The sequence below is a fragment of the Trachinotus anak genome, unplaced genomic scaffold (assembly GCF_046630095.1).
Source record: "Trachinotus anak isolate AG129_WGS33_773 ecotype Australia unplaced genomic scaffold, CSIRO_AGI_Tana_v1 ptg000001l, whole genome shotgun sequence".
NCBI classification, from domain to species: Eukaryota; Metazoa; Chordata; class Actinopteri; order Carangiformes; family Carangidae; genus Trachinotus; species Trachinotus anak.
The window spans coordinates 11763386-11784371 of NW_027273852.1; the positions used below are offsets into that span (position 1 = coordinate 11763386).

The 20986-nt window shown below is 44.2% G+C and overlaps 1 protein-coding gene across 1 annotated transcript; it reads right to left on the reverse strand.

The window, feature by feature from the left end:
• Positions 1–1047: 1047 nt before the first annotated feature.
• Positions 1048–13988, reverse strand: irs2b (insulin receptor substrate 2b). The gene is made up of 2 exons (XM_071476563.1): positions 10418–13988; positions 1048–3527 (listed from the first exon to the last, which is right to left on the reverse strand). The coding sequence occupies exons 1-2, from the start codon at positions 13779–13781 to the stop codon at positions 3523–3525; spliced, it is 3369 nt and encodes a 1122-aa protein (XP_071332664.1). The 5' UTR covers positions 13782–13988; the 3' UTR covers positions 1048–3522.
• Positions 13989–20986: the final 6998 nt, after the last annotated feature.

A 20986-nucleotide genomic window follows, 5' to 3' on the forward strand; every position in this document is an offset into this window, starting at 1 on the left:
TTTAAATGATATTCAGGATAGTTTATTGAGGTTTCTTTATCTCACTGTTATAGTGATTTGCATGTTTCAGTGTCAGATTCCCCACTTTTTCTCTCCTAGGTAGAGACTGGTCTTCAGCTTATTTTCTATTACTTATTTAAGTCTAATTAAACTTTAGGAGTCAAGTCAAGCAAGAGGGACAAAAGCAGCAATGAACAGAGCAGCGGTTGATGAGATTTGGTGTAGAGAGACTATGTCACACTGCTCTCTAAGATTTTGCTCTGTCATTAGCCCTCTAGCTTCTACATTTGCTCTAGGGACAAATCAGCCTAATGGAAGAGATCTACCTTCAGGCTATCATTATGCCCTTCCTGTCAGTCAACATGCACATTTCTCTGCAACCCACCCCTTCTTTACAGCTGTTCCCAACCACTTTACTGCTCACATACTTCAGATTTAAGTACAAGCATGTCATGTCCCTTGCCCAGAACATGCACACAAACCTAAAAGCCAACCCCTCCTCCCATCCAAACACACAACACTAGCCTCGGCAGACAATCGGGCCTATTTCTCTGCATTAATTACCATTTTAATTAGCGAGGCTGTGAGAATAAATAATCTGACAGCATATGGCTAAGGGTGCAAAATCATAATCCTATCACAGTGTTATTTATTCCCGCCCAGTTCCAGGGGCTGTTTCAACATGCTGGTCTAATTACTATTGCTGGGGGTGGGGACTGGGAGGCAAGCACAGAAAAACAATAACAATGCTAATGCTGGAGGCAATGCTAGGTTAGGCCTACACCCAATTCTTGATGTGTGCTTTCTCAATAAGGAGCCAGGCTTTAAAAACACTTGGGAGTAAACAAAGAGGGATAAGGGAAATGAAAGAATCAAGATATGTCGTCTCTTTCCTTCGTTCATTCCTAATGAGGGTTTTCTTAATGAAAGAGAGAGGAATCTGAATCGAAACATCTGCTCTTGCGACGGCCTATTCAAATGAGAGATGAAAGACCAGGGGTTGTTTGTGATGTGACGGGGAGGAGAATAGAAACAGAGGCAAATGGCTCTCTTAAATAACATCATTATTTATTGCATGTGTCTATAAAGAATCAATACAATCTAAAGCAATGAACTAAGTTTAAATTATCATCTCTTAGTAGCATCACAATATGCAAGATATGAATTATTTACAATGAAAGACACAGCAAGATAAGCCAGGGCCCATATCGTAACCTTTTTAGATGCTGAATAAAAACTTGAAACATTATCCAAATGCAAAACACTGCTTAAAACAAACAGAAAAAGTTTCCATTTGAAATTTGAAGAGAAAAAATGTACAAACAGCAAAAATCTGATTTTAAGGTTTAACAAACATTATTAACAGTATTTATACATTTGGTACATCTTTGTAAACTAATTTTGAAAAGTGTAAATATTGCATATATGCCATCTGTGTTGTACCTTAGTAACAAGAATTAACTATGTCAAGTAATAATGATTTCTCTTTAAAATCTTTTTCAGAATTACAGCATTAGAAAATGTCCTCATAGTGGCATCAATTTCACAAGACTATCCCATGACAGTTAAAAAAAGAAAAAGAAAAAAAAAGTATAATCAAAGCCAAACCATACTGGTTAGCATATAACTTAATTAGTGCTTTTGTTGTATCAGAAAAATTCACTCAAACACATACTATGTACAGTACAAACAACAGAAGTTATTTAACTTAACATCTCTCAGTTTCGCAGCGTTTGCTTAGATGTAATTCTCTGTAACGTCGCACTATTTACAGTCATATAGGCAAAGGTTAAGTACCAGTGAATTCAGATAAATAATAAGATACTTCCCCTAGTTTGTCTCTTTTATTCGGCTTGTATCTGTTATAGTCTCCATTCAGTACCTCTGCATGTTTCGTTATTGTTGTTGCAGTTGTTGTGGTGTTTGTTGGGTTGTGTGTGTTCCCCAGCTCAGAACACAGCATGTACTACATTCAACATGTCTTGTGTTACAATCTAGAAAGTTTGTAAGTGCAAGACCATGCAGTGGAGGCCGTGAATTCAAGCTATTGAGCGGCTCGTTAAAAAAACAGAAGAAAAAAAAAAAAAAAGCCGGTCAGACTGCGCCCTGCATTTGCCACATTGCTCAGTGCTGCCAGGTGTGGTGTGACAGACCTCCACAATGAGGCATCAGGTGAGAAAATGTAAGATACTGGGCTGGCCAGTTACTCTGTATAAATAACTTCAAACATTCAGGTTCCCATCCCTTGTCTCAACAGGTCACAGCCTCCTGTGGGCTGTGTGGGCGTGCAGGATGTCACAGGTGAACAGTGGATGAGTTGGTAAAGTGTATGAAGGTGCTGAGACTTTGGCTCAGACAGGCCACAGATCTGGTGGTCAGGTCCAGGTGGACCTGGTTCATTCTGCATTGTTTGGATGTGCGACACCTGCATGCACGTGTACATGCAATGCAACGTCAAGCATTCCTCTAAGGCCCTCTAAGTATTCATTTAGTGTGTGTGAATCCTCCGACTCAGACATATTATTAAATATATTACTCTGGATTTTTAATACATAATCTTGTCATAGATGTAGGTGGGGAGAGAAGGAACTTAATCTCAGAGAGGCTGTCTCTCATTCGGCTCTGATGCACATTCAGTCTCTAGGGTGATCGGTTAAATCTTTGATATACTGCGTGTTTATAGGTCCAAACTAAAAAGGTCCATCAGATGGGGGCTGATGGTTAGAGTAAGGCTTTGGATTGGTGATTCTTAAAAAACATTCACCTTTGAAAATAAATATTTTATATCTATTTCTACTGTGTGAATTGGTACCAACCTGGTTTTTTGCTGAGGTAGGGTTTTTTTTAAGCAAATGTTAACTTAGATTTTTATTTTTTTTTTAAATATGTTCAAAAATGCCACCTTTTTGCAGTACAATCTGTATAAAAATTCACACACACATCTCATTTACTGCATACAGACATGATAAATAAATAAATACATGTAATCTGTATGCATGTACTTTTTTTTTGCGGGTATGTGCGGGCACACTTGGCTCACAGGTTTTCAGGTGAGAGTTTCTGGCAATGCTTGGCTGAAGCCAAAAAAAAAAAAAAGCCAGTTGAAAGTGTATGAATGATAATAGCGACAATAATTAACATAACAATATACTGCAGAATAATTTTGCAGGCCTACATACAGAGATAAATAGATAAATAGTTACCTATCTATAATTAGAGTTAAAAGTCCATTTAAGTTCTTGTTATTTTTTAAAGTAATCTAGTACTACAGCAGCGATGGCGCCTGAATGTTTTGGTGCCGAGAAAAGCGGAGGGAAGATTTGGGGCAAGGGTCAAGTGTCCGTGTTTCCATGGTGATGGCTGTCCCCGTGACCCTTGAAGGCAGCAAAAAGGTCAAAGGACACTGGCTGCAGCGCATGGTCCAACTGTCACTGTGGCGACCTCGTCACTTGGCTGCAGCGAAATCCTACGTTCACAGGAAAAGAAGGGAGATGGGGGCAGGGGGGGGGCACTCATCAGCCTTCATTCTGAAAGAACAAGAAGAAGAAGAAAAAAAACACAAGTTAGTTTCTTGTCATTTGATTACAGACGTGAACCTGCATGTAACTGAGTGAGATTTCTCAGGCGGTGCTCCCTTCAGAATGTAAGTGTGTTTACATACAGTATATGTGATTTATTACATTGGACAAAGCAATAGAAGGGAGGAAGAGGTCAAACGTATACCCTCACTCTGTTACCAAGTAAGGAATAAGTGCTCTTCCAGGGGCTGCCTTTGTGTGTGTGTGAGTTTGTGTGTGAGTGTGTGTGTGTGTGTGTGTATTCCTCAGCTGGTAGACACTGAAGTGGCAAGTGCTTTCACGGGAGGGGAAAAACAGACTGGCATTTAGCACTGTGCAGCTGACACAGGGCAGCCACCAAAAACAGCAAATGAGACTAACAACACGCCCACACACCAACACACACACACACACACACACACAGACTGGTGTTCTTGATTGCATATCTACTAAAGTGAAATAAACAAAGATTTACTCCAACACACACCAGAGCTGTGTATTTTCACATACTATAAACACAAGAGTTCTCAGAGTGTCACTTTTCTCCCAGTGGAAAGCTGCACTGACCCTTGCCCCTGTGTACTTGTTTGTGAGGTTTCATTTGCATGCAGAGCTATCAAATGGGAGCGGAAGTCTTGGTTGACACACACACACACACACACACACACACACACACACACACACACACACACACACACACACAGATCTTCTCCACGGCTGCATTTCTTCCCTCATTCGCTGTCTCCTCGCCCTCTTCCCCAGCCGTGAACAAGAGCTGTTTTCACAAAGCTGGATGTGATCGTCATTCTCTAAAACAAACCTTTCATTCAGAGTCCTCAGTCCCCCCCACCTCCCGCTCCACTACTTCTCCCACCATAAACACACACACACGTCTGTGCTCTCTCTTTGCCCTATACATACTCGCTCTAAATGAAAATCTGATGTTACATCAGAGAGGGAAAAAAAAACACATTGAAGCGGCTGAAGCATTTCCACAGATGCACAAACAAAGAACCACAGAGTTCATTTGAAAAATAAAATAATTGATTTCACTCCTGTGGCCACCTGGGCTGGCCGCGCTCTGTCTCTTCATTGCCATGCGTGTCAGAGACAAAAGAAAATAGAAACACTGGGTTGGGAAGTGGTGGAAAAACCACAGTAACAGAATCAACCTGACAGAGAGGAACGGGAATGCAATGAGGTCATGGGACCGATGGTCCATAACAATCTGAATGTGTGTGTGTGTGTGTGTGTGTGTGTGTGTTTTTCTGGAGGGGCTGGGCTAGTCAGTGGCCTGTAGAGACAGACACTTGGGTGAGAATGACTGAGATCTACCGGGAAGGAGAGCTGAATCACTAACAGCTCAGATCAGTAACCAGGTGTAGACACGAACATAAACACTGAAAGATTATGAGTATTGAATGAGCTGTGGTGCAAGTGGACAATGTGGCGTGTAGGGAGTCGCCACACACACACTACCATTCAAACACATGCTGATTGGAGAAAAGTGTGGGTGGGCGGGGAGAATTTTGGTAGGGGGTGCGGGGGTGCGGGGGAGGGTGGAGGGGACGTATTGAGAGAAAGGGACAGAGGTCCAGCAGGGGAATGAACCCAATGGCTCCTACCCCTCCTCCTACACACAGCCCTCCACCCACCCATCCCAACAACCCACGTCTGTGCCCCCTGTCCCAGCCCACACACACACACACACACACACACACACACACACACACACACACACACACACACACCACAGGCTCTGTTCATTATTTATTTAGTTCTCACAGGCTAAATTTAGCCCTGCTCCATTCACGGCTAGGACACACACGCAGGCATGCATTAGCAGCCTCCTCTCTGGTGCTTCACAGGCATTGTAAACAAAGGCCCATGTCTGTTGCTGCATCGCCTGCTTGAGTAGTTTCATGTTGTTGCAGAACGAAGTTAATGGGCGTGTAGGGGAACTGCTCCGACTGTATTTCTGAACAGCAACTGCACTAAAGGAAGAGGATCACCAACTGTTTTTTGTTCATTGCACAGACACTGGAAATTGAGCTTCTGCAAACAACCAAACTGATGTTAGGAGCAGGTCTCCTCCTACAGATAGGCAGAGATCAGCAGGCTCAGATACGTTCTGTTTACATTCCTGCCCTGCTGACTCCTCCCTGATCTACAGCAGCGCTCCACCTAACAAACACTGACTGACTCCTCACCTCTGAGCTCCTACACCTCGGCGTGACCAACAACAACAAAACAACAACCCCTGCTAACCTTGTTATCCTGCTGACTCATTATTACATGTATTCCAGATCACACAGGTAATATATTCCCCAACTAACCTGCATAAATCTCATCTTATTCAACAATTGAGTCTATCACCAATCTGGAAATTATTTTCTTGAATAATCATTTGGTCTATAAAATGTCAGAATTAAAAGAAAAAAACAATCACAGTTTCCTAAATCCCCAGCCGATATATATAAGCCACATAGGCTATAGACAAAGAAAAGTAACAAACCTTTGAAGCCAAGAATCTGGATTTATGAATGAATCAGCCCGTAACCACAGCACTAAACTGGACTTACTTGTGTGTGTGTGTGCTTTTGTGTGTGTGTGTGTGTGTACAAGCGCTGTATGACGTGTGCACTCATGTCACACACAAAGATCTCTTCCTCTCCCTCTAGAAAAACAAGCTACTCAACAATGTCTAATCCTGAAGTGAATGTAATCCTTCTTACCTCCAAGCTAAATTGAGGATACAGCAGGTTAACTTTGTTTTTATCTAGTGCTGGAACACCCCGCCCTACTTCGCTCAGAGAGTTCTGTATCACACAACCAGGAGTGCTGTGTATGTTCCTCAAAGTATACTGTAGGTAATCTAGTAACCAAGTAAAGCTATTGTTTGCAGAGGTAAATGTTCTTGACTAAGAACAGGTTCTTTCACTGCAAAATTAAAAGCTACAAAGTATAAGCAATGTAATTAACTAGAAATGTGGACATTCTATAGAAAAGTACTGTATCTCACTGCATTAGTGAGCTATGTTGTCAAAACAAGACAAATATGTGAATATATTTGCCTTTAGCATTAAAAAGGTTTAGCAGCTAGTTACTGATTCTCAGACGCTGGACTTTCTCAGCTCATGAACACACCATGACAAAAGACATTTCTAGGACTGCAACTAATAATATAGCTTCGCATTTTTCCTGGAAATATGACTCACAGGATAAATCGATTATCATTATAGGTGCTGATTAATCGATTCAGCATTGCAACTCTGGACATTTCAAATCAATTGTTCAAACCAGTTGGCTGTCTGTTATTGTGCTTGGCAGCGTGAGATAAACCAAGCAGCAAGAGAAGTGAGAGTCTTGTTAGTGGCTCTAATTAGATATGATTATTTAATTGTTTAATGCAACGTTGGACAATCCTCTATGGCCTCTGGTGTGAAAAGCCAATCAGAGACACTCCACTGAGGTCAGATAACAACAGGAAGAACACAAGGCTCAAATGCACCGGTGTGGTGAAGGAGAGTGTGGAAGGGGCGGTGGGGGGAGGAGGGGTTGAATCACATGATTTCTGAAAAACAGAAACCAATACCTGGAGAGAGGAAGAGGAGAAATGGGGGAGGCAGGGAGGCATAGGAGAAAAGAGGGAGTGGGTGGCTTCTTGAAACTGCTTTGCCACACCCCCACCTTCTCCCTGTTGTTGTTATGGCAGATGGTGGCCAGTCATTAGCGTATTGTCACTCTCCTCTGAAGGGCCAGATAACCAGTGAGCAGTGCTCGGCAGGGCAGGTGCAAAACCCCGACGCCCCCCTTCCTCCCCCACGCCTCCACCATCTGCTGATGGCTGTGTATATGTACGCACACAGGAGACGTAGACACACAGAAAAAGTGGAAATGTGCATGTGTGTTTGGGTGGTGGTGAGGGTGATGGTGGTGATGGTGGTGGTGGTGGTGGTGGGGGGGGGGCAGCCTGGGCCCGCAAATCAGGGAGTGTGAGTCAGTTTTCTCCCCTACCCCCTCCCCACCCACCCAGGATCATTTTTAGTCAGAGACAGAAACATTTGATAATTGAGGACAAAATAGGGAAAAAGAAGAAGTGGTGATACACATGTTCTATAAAAGGAGAGCTATGATGAGGGCAGCCAAAGAAAGGGTTGTAAAAATAGTACACACACTCCCCTCTTTCTTTACCAATACACACTCAGAGGTGTGTGGATTTCTGGAAATGCCCTGATGGCAGTGTCTCTCTCAAAGCCTCTTTCAGATGCACATGCACACACACACACACACACACACACACACACACACAGTGCTAGTTCAAAGGTCAAGAAACTGACACTGTCGGCAGGGCCAGGAAGCGTGCACTGAAAGCTAAACAGCCCCCTCCTCTGCCCCGCCACCTCCCCCCCTCCCCTGCACGTAATGTCAGGGCCAAAACCCAAACATCAACAACAACAGTGAAACCTACCAACTAACGGACTCAACCACTCCTCCCTGTGCCACGTGAAAAGCCTCCATAAACACACGTAGGATATGCTTACATATTTGCATGTTTGTCGAGCTGGGGAGCAGCATCCCTCCCTTTCTACCTCTACCTCACACCACAATGCCAAATGAGGCCAGGTGATTTATTTCCCTAATGTACCTGTTTGAAGCTGATGTACTGCAGGGTATACAAACTGTGGCTCACTCAGAGATAACAAGAGAATGTGGTAAAACTTGCCACCTTGTAGTAAACAGGTGTGCCCTCTCTTTCTCTAGCACACACGGCAATGTATGTACAAGTGTTGTACAAAAATATGTTAGGAAGGGCTTATATAACCCAGATACAGCAGCAAAGATCAACTCTTACTGGAACAACACTGATCTCTATCAGTCCTTGTTTCTTTTCTTTCTTTCCTTCCTTCTTGCTCCTCCACTCCTCCCCCTCAATCTCTCCCTCCCTTCAGTCAAAAGCTCAATTGTCTATTTTGTTGGACTTGAAAAACAAAACAAGTCATCCACCCATCAGTCACCATTGTTCTTTCACCTCCTTCTTTCCTCCTCATCTGGTTCCGTAGCCTTGGACCAACGTCTCCTCTGAGGGTCAAAATTCAATATTTGGGTTCTGACACATTAAAGTACCAGGACACAATGAACTGTTGACCTCAATAATGGATGCGAGGGTGCACGTGTATGTGTGTGTGTGTGTGTGTGGTTTTTAACTCATATGTGTTCATACAAAACGTCAGTGAACATCAGCTCCTGTGTAAAACAGTTTCATTGGCATGTTTTTATGAAGTTACTCAGTGAAAAAAAAGAGAATCCTCCCATCCCCCCCTTTGAGTCCATCCCACCAGGTTAGAAAAACAAGTGAGCATTCACCTCTCCCAGCAACCTTTGCACACTGCCCACATTCCAGTCCTGAAACCCAGTACCTGACAACTGATAAACAACTGACTCACTTGTTTTTCTGGGGAACCCGATGACTTCCACCAAGCCCTGCACTAGCTGCGCTCACAGCATGAGAGCCAACAGAGACACAGACAAAAAGGGACAACTTGGTTGTGAAACCACAAACGGCAATTAAACTCTTGTATTTCACCATCATGAACACTGACTCCTGACTCACTATGATCCGGACACAGTGTGTTTTCTTCTCAAACAATAGCAACTTCTGACATGCCCCTGCCAGGTCATCTATCCCGGTAAATAATCCCTGCCCTTTAGAGATGCATGAAAAGCCACTGATGCAACGGCGAATAAATGAGGTGAAAGGTAATATTTAGATAGCAACGGTTCTTTCCCATAAAGAAAGCTAGTCACAAGGACTTCATGGCTAATTCACACACATCTTGTGTCATGCTGCATGTGCCACTGACTCAGATCAGTTTCTTGAAATACTGACATGGTATTAAAAAAAAAAACAGCCGTCACTAAAGGGAAACCAGAGCAGACCATTCACGCAGACACACAGGAGCAGCATCAAGCCACCCACAGTAAAATATAACTAAAAGTCTGGGCATAGTTTTCAAAATAAAACCAGTTTGAAATAAGATGGTTGCAAAATAAAACCTAATTAAAATCCAGTGAATCCTGAGTTGAAATACAGTCATTTGAATGTAAGGATACATTTGTGTTGTCTTGCATACTTCTTTGCTTTTACTCAACTTTTTCTAATTCGAAGCTCTTATTTTTTTGGACACACTCATGTTCCGGTGCTGCTGCTCTAAACCCTCTGTGCAGCTTCACACACATCAAGGGCGTAGCAGAGAGTCCCCCTCAGCATCACACAGCTTTGATATTTGTCAAGGTGTCATGGGTGTGACGATCAGGTGACTAATGCTATCTAAACATCACAGCCTACACCCTGCAGCAAGGCTCAGAACAATGTTTGGCTCTCCTGTAGCCTGTGTTTATAGACCGAGAATGCTACTCTAATGCACAACGTGTATTAATATGTAACCAATGTTTATGAAAAAATGGACGCAACACATAAACTTAAGCTATAGTCCATTACACAACACTTTAGGTTGTCATTTGTCAGTGCCAAAGCAGAGACATCAACTAAAAAATAAAGAGTGTAATATTTCACAGCCAGTGGGTTAAATCCACAGTCAGTTTCAAACACACAGGCTCTACAGCAGACACACAAGCAAAGCTGTTTTCAGCATATTCTCTTACAGATAATCATCACCCTTAACTTTGGAATGAAAATATGCTCAGCGCTGCTGCTTAGCAATGTGTAGCCTATCTCTGCAGAGTAAACAGTGGCCCTGAGGCCGATCTCTGATGTACTCAAGCCCTGACAAAACTCCCTTCATGAATGAAAACCAACTGAATGAATGAGTGTGTGTGACATGTATGAAAACACTCACCTTTCACAGCAGCAGCAGCAGTCTCCTTGAATCCCAGGCTGGCATAAGGGCTAGTGTTGAAACCATTCATGCCACCCTTGCAGCCACAGGTCGGCTTGAACCTGAAGAGTCCATCACAGCCCCCTAACCGGCATCCTCCAAAGTTTCCCTCCATCAGGTTTAAGGCAATGTAGTTAAGTCCATTTTGATAACCAGCTGACGTCTCCCTGCACATGGGGCTGTTGTTGCCATAGTCCTCATCAGGTCCCTCAGAGTTGCGATCAGTGTGGGATACATTCTCCACAGAGGCAGAGCTGTGCCGTTTTGTGTCGTGGGCAAAGGATGGACACACGGGTGTGACAGTGGTGGTGGAGGAAAAGGTCTCAGAACTGTGCCTCCGGCGCCCCTGAGGGTCAGCCCTGATCACTTTGGCCCCCCTGTGTGGATCCAGGAGGGTGACAGATAACGAAGGACCCCCTATAAGAAAAGAGTGCTCCGGGACATGGGGCACCGCATCCACGATGCTGCTCTCAAGGCTGAGTCTCTGGACACATGCGGAGGGGCTGGTGGGGAGGGAAGTAGCATCAGTGGTGCAGAGAGCAGGGAGAGGAGCTGGAGGACTGAAAGTCATCTCAGTGTAGTCATCCTTAACTGGAGCAGGCTGACATGTCTGGCTCACCTGCTGTTGGAGAGGATACTCCTCTACCATCCCCCTCTCCTCTGCCGGCCCCTCTGTGCTTTTTTCCTCCTCTTCCCCCTCACCTCCCTGCATTCCCTGTGGGGCGTTCACCAGAGGACAAGTCAAGACTGCAGGCGCATGGTTTAGGCATCCTGCAGGGGGGGAACCCCTAGCTTGGTTTGAGCCAAGGTGACCTGGGGAACTGACGTCAACATTAGCATAGTCTGAGGGTGGCAGGGATTCTGTCTTTCCACATGTTAAACTCACAGAGGACTCCGAGCTCTCCGACACTGTGGCTGCCTGTGGGTCGCAGGTAACACTACTAAAGTCTATGTTGATGTACTCTCCAGGGCTGCGTGGCTCTGAGGGAAGGGGGTGTTCGCTCATACACGGTAACGTTCTGAGGGATTCCAGAGCCAGGCGGGTAGGCCGACACACCCTGTTCCGGTGTACCAGACCCCCATCTACCCGAGCCAGTCTGAGAGGAGATGGAGCAGAGGAGGTCCCCAGAGAGCTGCTAGCCACAGAGTCTCCTGGAGAGACAGGACAGTAGTTGGACTCCTCGTCTATCCGCTGTCTCTGTAAACTCATCACAACATACTGGTCTGTGTCTGTGGACCCATTGCGCTGCAATGGACTTTTAAGTGAGCGTGGTAGAGAGCTATAAGAATAAGGCTGTCTGTGATGTTGTTGGGGGTGGGGATCTCCTCCTGGGGGACTAAGGATGTAGTCTGGGGGTGTGAGAAACACCAGAGGGTCAATGGGAGACATATTCAGGTACTCCCCATTGATGAGCTTTCCATCAGTGCTCTCCACCGACATCTTGGTACCGCACCACATGCGCATGTAGCCACTGTCCTCCAGAGAAACACTCCCGGGGGAGTCTGTGCGTGGGGCCAGCCCTGCTGAGGAGGAGTGCGAGCGGGGGTTGATGATTTGCTTTGGAGCAGAAACACACATAGGGCTCATGGGCATGTAGGGGTCATCCTTAGACCAGGGCATCTGGGGTGTCACTCCTGGCATCATCGGCATATAACCACTGTCAGCTTGGACACTGTTAGGTCCAATCTGGACATCCCTGTAATCCTCAGGATAGATCCCTTTAGGGGAGGCAGTGTGACACCTGCGAGAAGACTGGCTTCCACTGGTGTATGTGGCCCTCATAAGAGTATACTCATCCAGGGAGGCTGAAGATACTTGGGGAGGGGGCCTTTGCTGGCGGGGGGTGGTGAGGGAGTATGTGCGCTTCCGATAAACCTTGTCCAGCTCTGGTAACCGACGGTAACCATTCTGGTTCTGTCGCTCCATCACCATGTAGCCATCAAGCTCACTGCTGTCCCGGGAGGGGGGAGTGTCAGCTCTGAGGGACTCGGGAGTGTTGCTACGGAGGGTGAGGGGCAGCCTGAGGTCCCGTGCATCTGCAGGGCTAGAGCCATACTCCTCACATGATATGAAACCAGCATCACTGGGTGAGCCTGAGAAGGAGGCACTGCAGCTGGAGGGGCGAGGAGCACTGCTGTCTGGGCAGGAGGACAGACTGGCTAGGCTTGGGGCGGCCATGGGCGGGGAGTGAGACAGGGGCATAGACATGGACTTACTGTGCTGGAGGGAAGAAGATTCAAATGTCCGACAAGGGCGAGCTGTAATGGTGTGGGACCTGCTCAGGAGGGTCCTGTGGATCCCCGGGCTGAGTGGGCTCCCAGTCACTGACATGGGGCGTGTCATGGTGCCATCGCCCTCGCTGGCCGTGCGTATTCGACAGGAGGAAAATTTGCTCACAGGAGAGGTCGCAGCCATGCTGTCAGTGCGCGACCGCCGGGGAAGCCCGGTCTGACTTGGGGGGAGATTGTTCAGGTGCCTCCGTGTGGGCACAGAGATCGGGTTTGTACCGGACGACTGGCTCTTGCTGCGCGGACGGAATTCCGACAGCTCCTTCATGGCTTTCATCGCCTCCAAGATCGTTTCGTGGATGTTTTGTGCCACCACGGAGTCATCGGCCTGCATCCATAACTCCCCGGGACCCGTGGCTGCAGATCGGCCCAGCTCAATGAAGAAGAAGCTGTCAGAGTGGCCGCACCTCCGGATATTCATCAGCTGTAAGATGACAGAGGCTACCTCCGAGTTCAACTTGACAAAGCTGATAGTCCGGCTGGAGAGACACAGCCTGTACACCCCGGTCAAATTTCTGCTCTGCCCCAGGCCTTTGGATTTCAGATTAACCTGCCATACCTCCTTGTAGGCGGCGGAAACCGGCGTTATTACACCGTAGCTCGCCTCGTCGAAGCCAACCAGCGAGGACGCCGAGTTGGACGCCGATCCATCATATACTTTCCCTTCTGCCATTAAATCCGTCAGCACCCGGTACCAGCTCTCCTGCTCCTGCTCGTTTTCTGCCGCCACGGCAAAATATTCGTCCTTGGTATAAAGAGCAATAAGATATTTGTGTTTTGCGTCCGCTCTCTTGTTGATATTGAGACAGCAGTCGAGGGGAATAACTCTCTTCGCGGCCGATTTGTTTTTCCATTTCTTCTCGCTCTCGTAGTACTCCAGCCGCGCAGGGAAACCTTCGCTCGGCTCTTTCAAAACAAAAAAGCGCTTGTGTCCGTGTTTCTGCTTCTTCAGATATCCGCATTTCTTGACAGTGTTGTTCGCGATCGCAGTGCTGGGTATTAACGACTGGTCTCCCGTGTTTGGCGGACTCGCCATTCTCGCGTCCTCTGCGCTCAGACACAATGCCGCTTCCTTTCCTTCGAGTCGCTGAAGAGACGCCGCGCTTTATTTTAATCCTCTATTTCCAGAGCCGGCTGCGCGTACGTTTGTCTTCTCCCACAGCCGAGCAATAAATAACACATGTCTCCTGGTGTCCGGACTGAAGGGGGGGGGGGGGGGGGACACACAACATGTGACGGTCTACACATCCAGCTCTGGTCTAAAAAATAGAAGGGAAAGGAGAAAGGGGGGGGGGGGGAGGGGGAGGAAAAAAAAAATTACACACACACCGATAGTGGGTGGTGCGCAGTCAGCTCATTGGGCCTATTGGTGGAAACGGGATGAATGCTGGAGTGAGATGGCTCAGTTCAAAGGAGAGAGAGAGAGAGAAGGAAAAGGCCCTCCTACTATCGCTCTGCCCTCTTCCGACTCATTTGAGCGTAGTCAGTCAGGACTGTGGCTTTATTTATAGCAGCTCTGGTCCTATGATCCAACACTGAAGATTTTTTTTTTTCCTATCAGGATATGTATAGGCCCACCAAACAAAATGTTCCTGACCTATAAAGCCCATATCTGCGTCATTTAAGGGTTGGAGATGATTATAAAACATTAGAATGAATGGCTAATCATATGCACGGTGTGATGGGGTATCTGGAAAGTTAATTAAACTCTTAATTCTTATACATTATTGTCATAGTTTTATTCTTATCAAACTGACGTTTTCCAAGTCCCCTTGAACATATTTCAACGCGACTGTAGAGGGAGTCACTCCAGTCTTTCTCTCAAACTGGTAAACAAGCATCAGCCAGTCGAGCCTGCAGCTTTGTCACAGGAATTTAATATTCCCTCTGCGTCACCCGACCAGCGCACATTCAGGATTTCAGCGGGGTTTTCTACCCCCTCTTTCTTCCTCCTCTTCTTTTTCTCCTCCTTCTTCTTCTGCTCTCAGCGGAAGTATTAGTGTCCATGATAACCGCACGAGAATTTGGGAAGAGCAGACATAAAGCTGTGCGTTTCATTGCATAACGCGGTCCTGCTTTATTCATGTTTGCCCGGAGCTTCCAGCACAGCCGAGCTGCTCAGTTGCAGCCCGCTTCCGGCTGCTGTATCTGTATATTTGTCCTCTCTCTCTCTCTCTCACACACACACACACACACACACACACACAGAGAGAGTGGCGGCGCTACAGATTTAAAAGGATGATAACGTATGTCCAAAATGTTTAAGGTTACAGTAGGTTAAAGCTTAATCGACAAAAAAAAAAAAAAAAAAAAAAAAGCAGACCTCATTCTGTCAGAGGAATGACCCATATATGGTTATGGTCATGATGACGCAAAAAAAATTCTCCTGATCTTGATGCGTCAATGCTGGTAATGTGCGTAATGATGAAATGCGGGAGCCAGCTGGGTACCGCGGTGATGACAGGCTGCCGCTGACAGCCAATCGCCTGTCTCTGGCCGGAGGGGAAGAGATGCGCTCGCCTCGTCGTGCCCAGCAGAGGTACAGCGCTGTTCCGCTGACGGGAACGGGCTGCGGCGGCAGTGCGTTTGTTGTTTTATGTGAAGCAGGTCAAACGTAGACCCAGCATGCAGCCATGGAAAGCACGTTGGTTATAAACTGTAATTAATTGCCACTATAAGTACATTATCTGCCGATAATAGTCACATGTCCCACAAAACTACCCCCACCTTATTCACACACATCCAACACCCCCCTCCTTATAGCCTATCCCCATTTTCTTTCAGATCCCACAGTGCTGGCTCAGCAACAAACCACCCTGGTTTGAGCGGCAAGGTCAATTACTATGTCCTGTGCAGGTCAATTATGCCACCTGAGGCAATGATTTGACTGCTGCCACCATAGAGGAAGAATTAAATCCAGCAACAACCTCGTTATCCCTCCTTCAAAGAGCCTTTTACTTACAGATTTATTTCCATGGGCTGTAACGCTTATTTTTATGTTTTGTGTTGTTGTCCTCTTTTAATTATTTGAGCTGTGTGTTTACCTCAGCCTAATTGCTCAAAGTGCCATGAATGCATATCGGTATAAATAGATGTAGAAAAGTTGGCTGCCTAAACCACCCAGGCTCAGATATCTCCCTGTAGGATGAGGGGGGGGGGGTTCTCTCTCTGTTTATATTAGGTTTCCTAGCCTACACGACAGACACAGGCCTGGATCTGAACTTTCACACCCTCTGATAACAAACGCTGCAGATTAACTGTATTGTGAACGTGTTGCTTTAGGTAAGTAACATTTGCTTAAACCTCTGATAAACCGTGAATGGACTGTCCCTGTCGGAAGCATGTCAAGTCCATGACACCCTGCCTTGTATAATAGTTTGACCTGACACTGGAAAGATAAACAGAGAAACAGAGTGGGGGGTGGTGTGAAGTGAAAGCAAGGGCAGAGGGAGTGAGTCTTTCTTTTTGCCTACCCCATGAAGCATGAGAAATGCAAATCAGCTGTCTATAAAATACCAATAAGGAGGGCGATTGTCCCATAAAGTGTGCTGCCTGCAAACCCAATCTGGTTGTGTCTGTGATATGTCCTTGCCCTTTTCTTAGGTAACTACATGAATATTTATCACCCTGCAATTTACACAGCATGGTGCATTAATTTACAAGTTAATTAAAGGGCCAGCCAAACCTGATTTACAAGATTTTAAATGGGCCCTCTCATCCTCTCCTGTTATGAACCCTTTAGGTCTTTATAGGTTCATTTATTTAAAGATAGGGGTGTGACTCTGAGGGTGCATCCTGTCAGAACAAATAGCTCTTTCTTACTCTGTGGATTTATTTCCTTTCTTGGTACAAGGAATATGCCTGATAGAATTTCAACTGTGAGAAAACAACCAAAAAGGGTTAAATAATCATAAGTATAATAGATTGTCTAAATTCACCAGAAGCCTGTAGCTTTGAGGACCTAATCTCCATTTAGGCTCCTCAGACTGGCCTGCAAATACAAACAACCCCGGCTGCCCCATTTGCTGAGTCACAAGCACATAATGTCTTAGTCACCCACTGCACTGTCACTGTGCGCAACGATTAGTTTCATAAGCTTTCATAAAGCAGATTAGAAAAGCCAATCTGATGAGATAAGATTAAGGACAAGCGGGATTGGGGGTTTGAGGGGGGGGTGGGGGTGGGGGTGGGGGGGGGGGGTGTAAGATTATAGGCTCAGTCATACTCCACTCACTGCCACATCAAATGAACATCACAAACATGTATTGTTGGCATCCAAACATCACACACACTCCACTCCCAGCCTCTGCCTCATCTCATTAGTCAAAGACAAAACAGATTACAGCCAAAGCCTGGGGTGTCTGATTCATACTGTTGTGACAGTGTGTTGATGTTTTTGTTATTTAGTGTCTGAAACTGGATATTTTTATGTTTTCGTCAGGACAGTTGTGTCAGAGACTGAATTGGAGAGATTAACCTTCCTGCAATGTTGGATAACACAGTCATCAGTTGACCCTAATGTTCTGGACACAACAGGAACCTCTTTAACAGGCTAAAAACACATTCAACGCTGTTTCATCATCTTAGTCACTTTACGACAATTGTTTATAAACCTGCTATAGAAAACGACTGAGACAGAGATGACAGAGACTCCAGCTGTAAAACGTGGATAAATAATTTTGATTTTCATATTTCATCTTACTTTTTATGTCACATGGCCTCTCCCGAATCCTAAATAAGACTGAATAAGTTTTTTTTATAGTTTGTTTGGTTTTAAAGTGTCTAAGAGCAAGTAACTTATTTAGTATAAGTACGTCACTACAGAGGATAACATACTGCACATTGCTTTGCCAACACATGCATTTTAGCAAACAAAACAAATAGATATTTGTTCATGTATAGCCTTTTTAACATATAAAACATAAATTATTGCTTTATCTGGGGTAATAACTGTTTTATAGTCATTTCTTATTTTTTGACCTTCATCATGTGTGCAAGCTGAATTTGTGGAAAAAGAAAGGTTCAATATCTTTTTCAGGGTTACCTTTGCATTAATATGAGGAAGCAACATGGGTTGTCATTTAGGGTTAACTTTTTTTTTTCTTTGAACATTTAAACATTGTTCCTTACTAACCCCATAATTTCTTAAACCCAACATTGTAACCAGTTAATGATAATTAAAGCTGTTTTCTGTGCTCTTGAGCACATACAATATAGATCGCACCGTCCAAACTCGTGTTGTCACCCATAATTGACTCGATCCTCTGATCAATACAGCAGAGGCGAAATTGAAATTTCTCTTCTGGTTAATTTTTGTACTGATTGATCATAGGCGTCTGACCTGGAGGAAAGGCGGCGTGTGCTGATGGAAATCCTTGTGTTATTGGACATTCCTGCCTGCATTCTGTATTGAGCCACAGCACAAGTGATTACAGTTTTGATTACTTCACTTAACCAACTCATTGGCATGGACTTAATATGTTTTTGATTAATCTGCAGGTTGATTGTGTAGAATGGTACCATAAAGTGAATTATAGTGGCTGCTATGTTGTATTTAATGCCCCACCCACATCGTGTAATGATGGTTTTGTATGTTTGCTGAAGAAGTGTGGAGCTGCAGAGATGTTTACACTGTATATTCAACATTTTGTTGAGATCTTTTTGCCTTATCGTCTCATAATATCATCACCTCTTTTTTGAGACTTTGTTGCACAGAGCCTCAGAATGACTTGGGTTTTCTCATTTCACAGGTCACTGAGACAGATATTTATTTAATATGCTCATTAGAAGGGACAGGAGACATATCAGGCAGACACAGCCTTAGCATGCTTGTGTGACCAGAAGGGAGACCAATGATAATATGTTTATGTAGGCTGAAGACATACATAGACAACTTATTTATTCATGAGCATGTCTTCCCCCACCAAATTACTCTCCTGACCACACAGAGAGATTTGACAACAGCCAGCCATCTGAAACCTTTGATTAAAAAGACATGCAGGCATATGATATTCAGGCTCCATAATGCCATCATCAGTCATTTCTCATAATTATGCGTTATCTGGAGTCACATGGTTTGATATAAATGACAGTGATACATGAGCCACCTCTCCGCCTCAGTCAGAACAGGGGGAAACTCATGACTGTGACGGAAAGAGTGCATAAAAATGACTTAAGTGTGTCTCACAGGAGTCAAGACATTTTCATTGAGAGACCCAAGAATGGTGATAAATGCCAGTTTATTGATTGTAGAGGAAATTGTCAGCAGTGGTTGGATCATGGCAGTTTTTATCTTTTTTTTTTCTCACTGAAGCACAAATGACAATTCAGTTTGTAGATGTTTTTTGTTGTTGTTTAAAGTCAGCCACACAGTCCACACATGGGTAAGTGGAGGGAAGATTAAAGGAGTGTAGGTGGCATGTACAGTATTCAAAAAAGAGCTGGAGGAGTGTAGGAGTGTGTAGGAAGTTACCTATTCATTGCTTGTTTGTGTGTTTGTGTGTGTGTGCATGTGTGTTGTTTATGAGTGCATTGATTTTTGCTGTGATTTAGCCTCAACTGACGGGCTGATCTAATATTATTTCTCTTCTCCAAAAACCACACATTGTGTCTTTCTCTTGTTCCCTGTCTCTCACACAAACAGGTTCACTCACTCATACTACACACACACACACACACACACCCACACACACACAATGCAGTAGTACTCATTTTGTGCCTTTGAGTGTCTGGTAATGATAGTAGGCTAAAATTATTCCACAGGAGGTTAAATGAGGTAAATATGAACAATGTAGACATTAGTCCCTTTAAAGAACCACATTTTTTCAATATGTCTGGCCCCTCCCTGTAATCCCTGTAATGCAGACTGAAGTTTCAGTTTCAAGGGAGACCTGAATTCCTAAAACTTTGCTAGGTAGACATCAACCAGGTCTTGAAATATTTTTAAAGAAAATTACAAAAGCAATTTTGCATTTATATTATGAAAGAAATGCTAGATAGATATGTTGTATATGTTTTTCAGAATGACTAGAAATACTGGTCTACACTTGGTCTGCATAGTCCAACAGTCAACTGTGGGTAGGCCGGTATATGTAGGAGTGTGTGTGTATGTGTGTGTGGTACTAATTTTAATGACGAGAGAAAAGAGAGCAAGAGAGGCCACAAAGTTAAATTATGCATGTAGTGTAATTAGCCAATCAAGTGTTTAAATTAGATGTTGATGACCCTCTGCCACAAATGAGAAGATGACAGTACCTCAGGTCAAAGTGGGCTTTCCCCAACAAAAAGAAAATCACACTGACAAACATGTTAATTCCCACTCACAAAAACGCCTCATTTATTATGATTTCAAAGTAGCCTACAGTGTTGTTGTTTGTGTTTATCTAAAATGTGTCTTTGTATTTATTAATTTTCTAATGATGCCATTAGAAGGTTATTACCTTATCCTATCTATGACTTTAATTATATCCTTATTACATCCTGTAATGTAATTATACCGTATACGTTCATTAGTTGTGAACTCTTTCATCAGTGTCTCCATTAAGGTTGTACTGATTTTGCCACACAATAAAAAATTCAAGTTGGCAATCCTATTGTAAGTGGGGATGGCCAATTGCTACAATTAGCCTAGTGAATTCCCATTATTGTCAAATTTCCATTATTGCAATGCTGATGTAGTTACAGAGGTGAAATATGATCATAATGTATTTTTTGCCCCTTAATTTCATTTTTATTATCACCGATAATTTACTGTATTTTCTCATTCGTCAGCACTGTACACGTGATGATGAACATTCGGAAACTTACTGGCAGGCAATACAGTTATTATTTTTGTTGTTATTTTAATCATTCTTGTTTTGTAAATGTCATTAGTCAGGGTAGATAAACTTTAAATAACATAAATAATTTGGTGAATGCCCCTCACATACACACAAAACAGCACCATAATCACATTTATTTCAAGTAGCACATGCTATGAGTTCAGCACATGATATCTAATAAATTGGACGTTGATAGGGGTTGTAATGAAAATCTATATGGAGACAGAGGGACATACATGAATGCCTGTGTGCACATGAACACACACACACACAGATACACTGCCACATACACACATATACAGATATGTAAAGTCCATGCATGCATACAGGCTCTGCTAATGAACGAATCAGTCATAATAGCATATCTTAGACACACCTACATATATAAATACATTCATCCAACACTCTAGAGAGTGCTTTC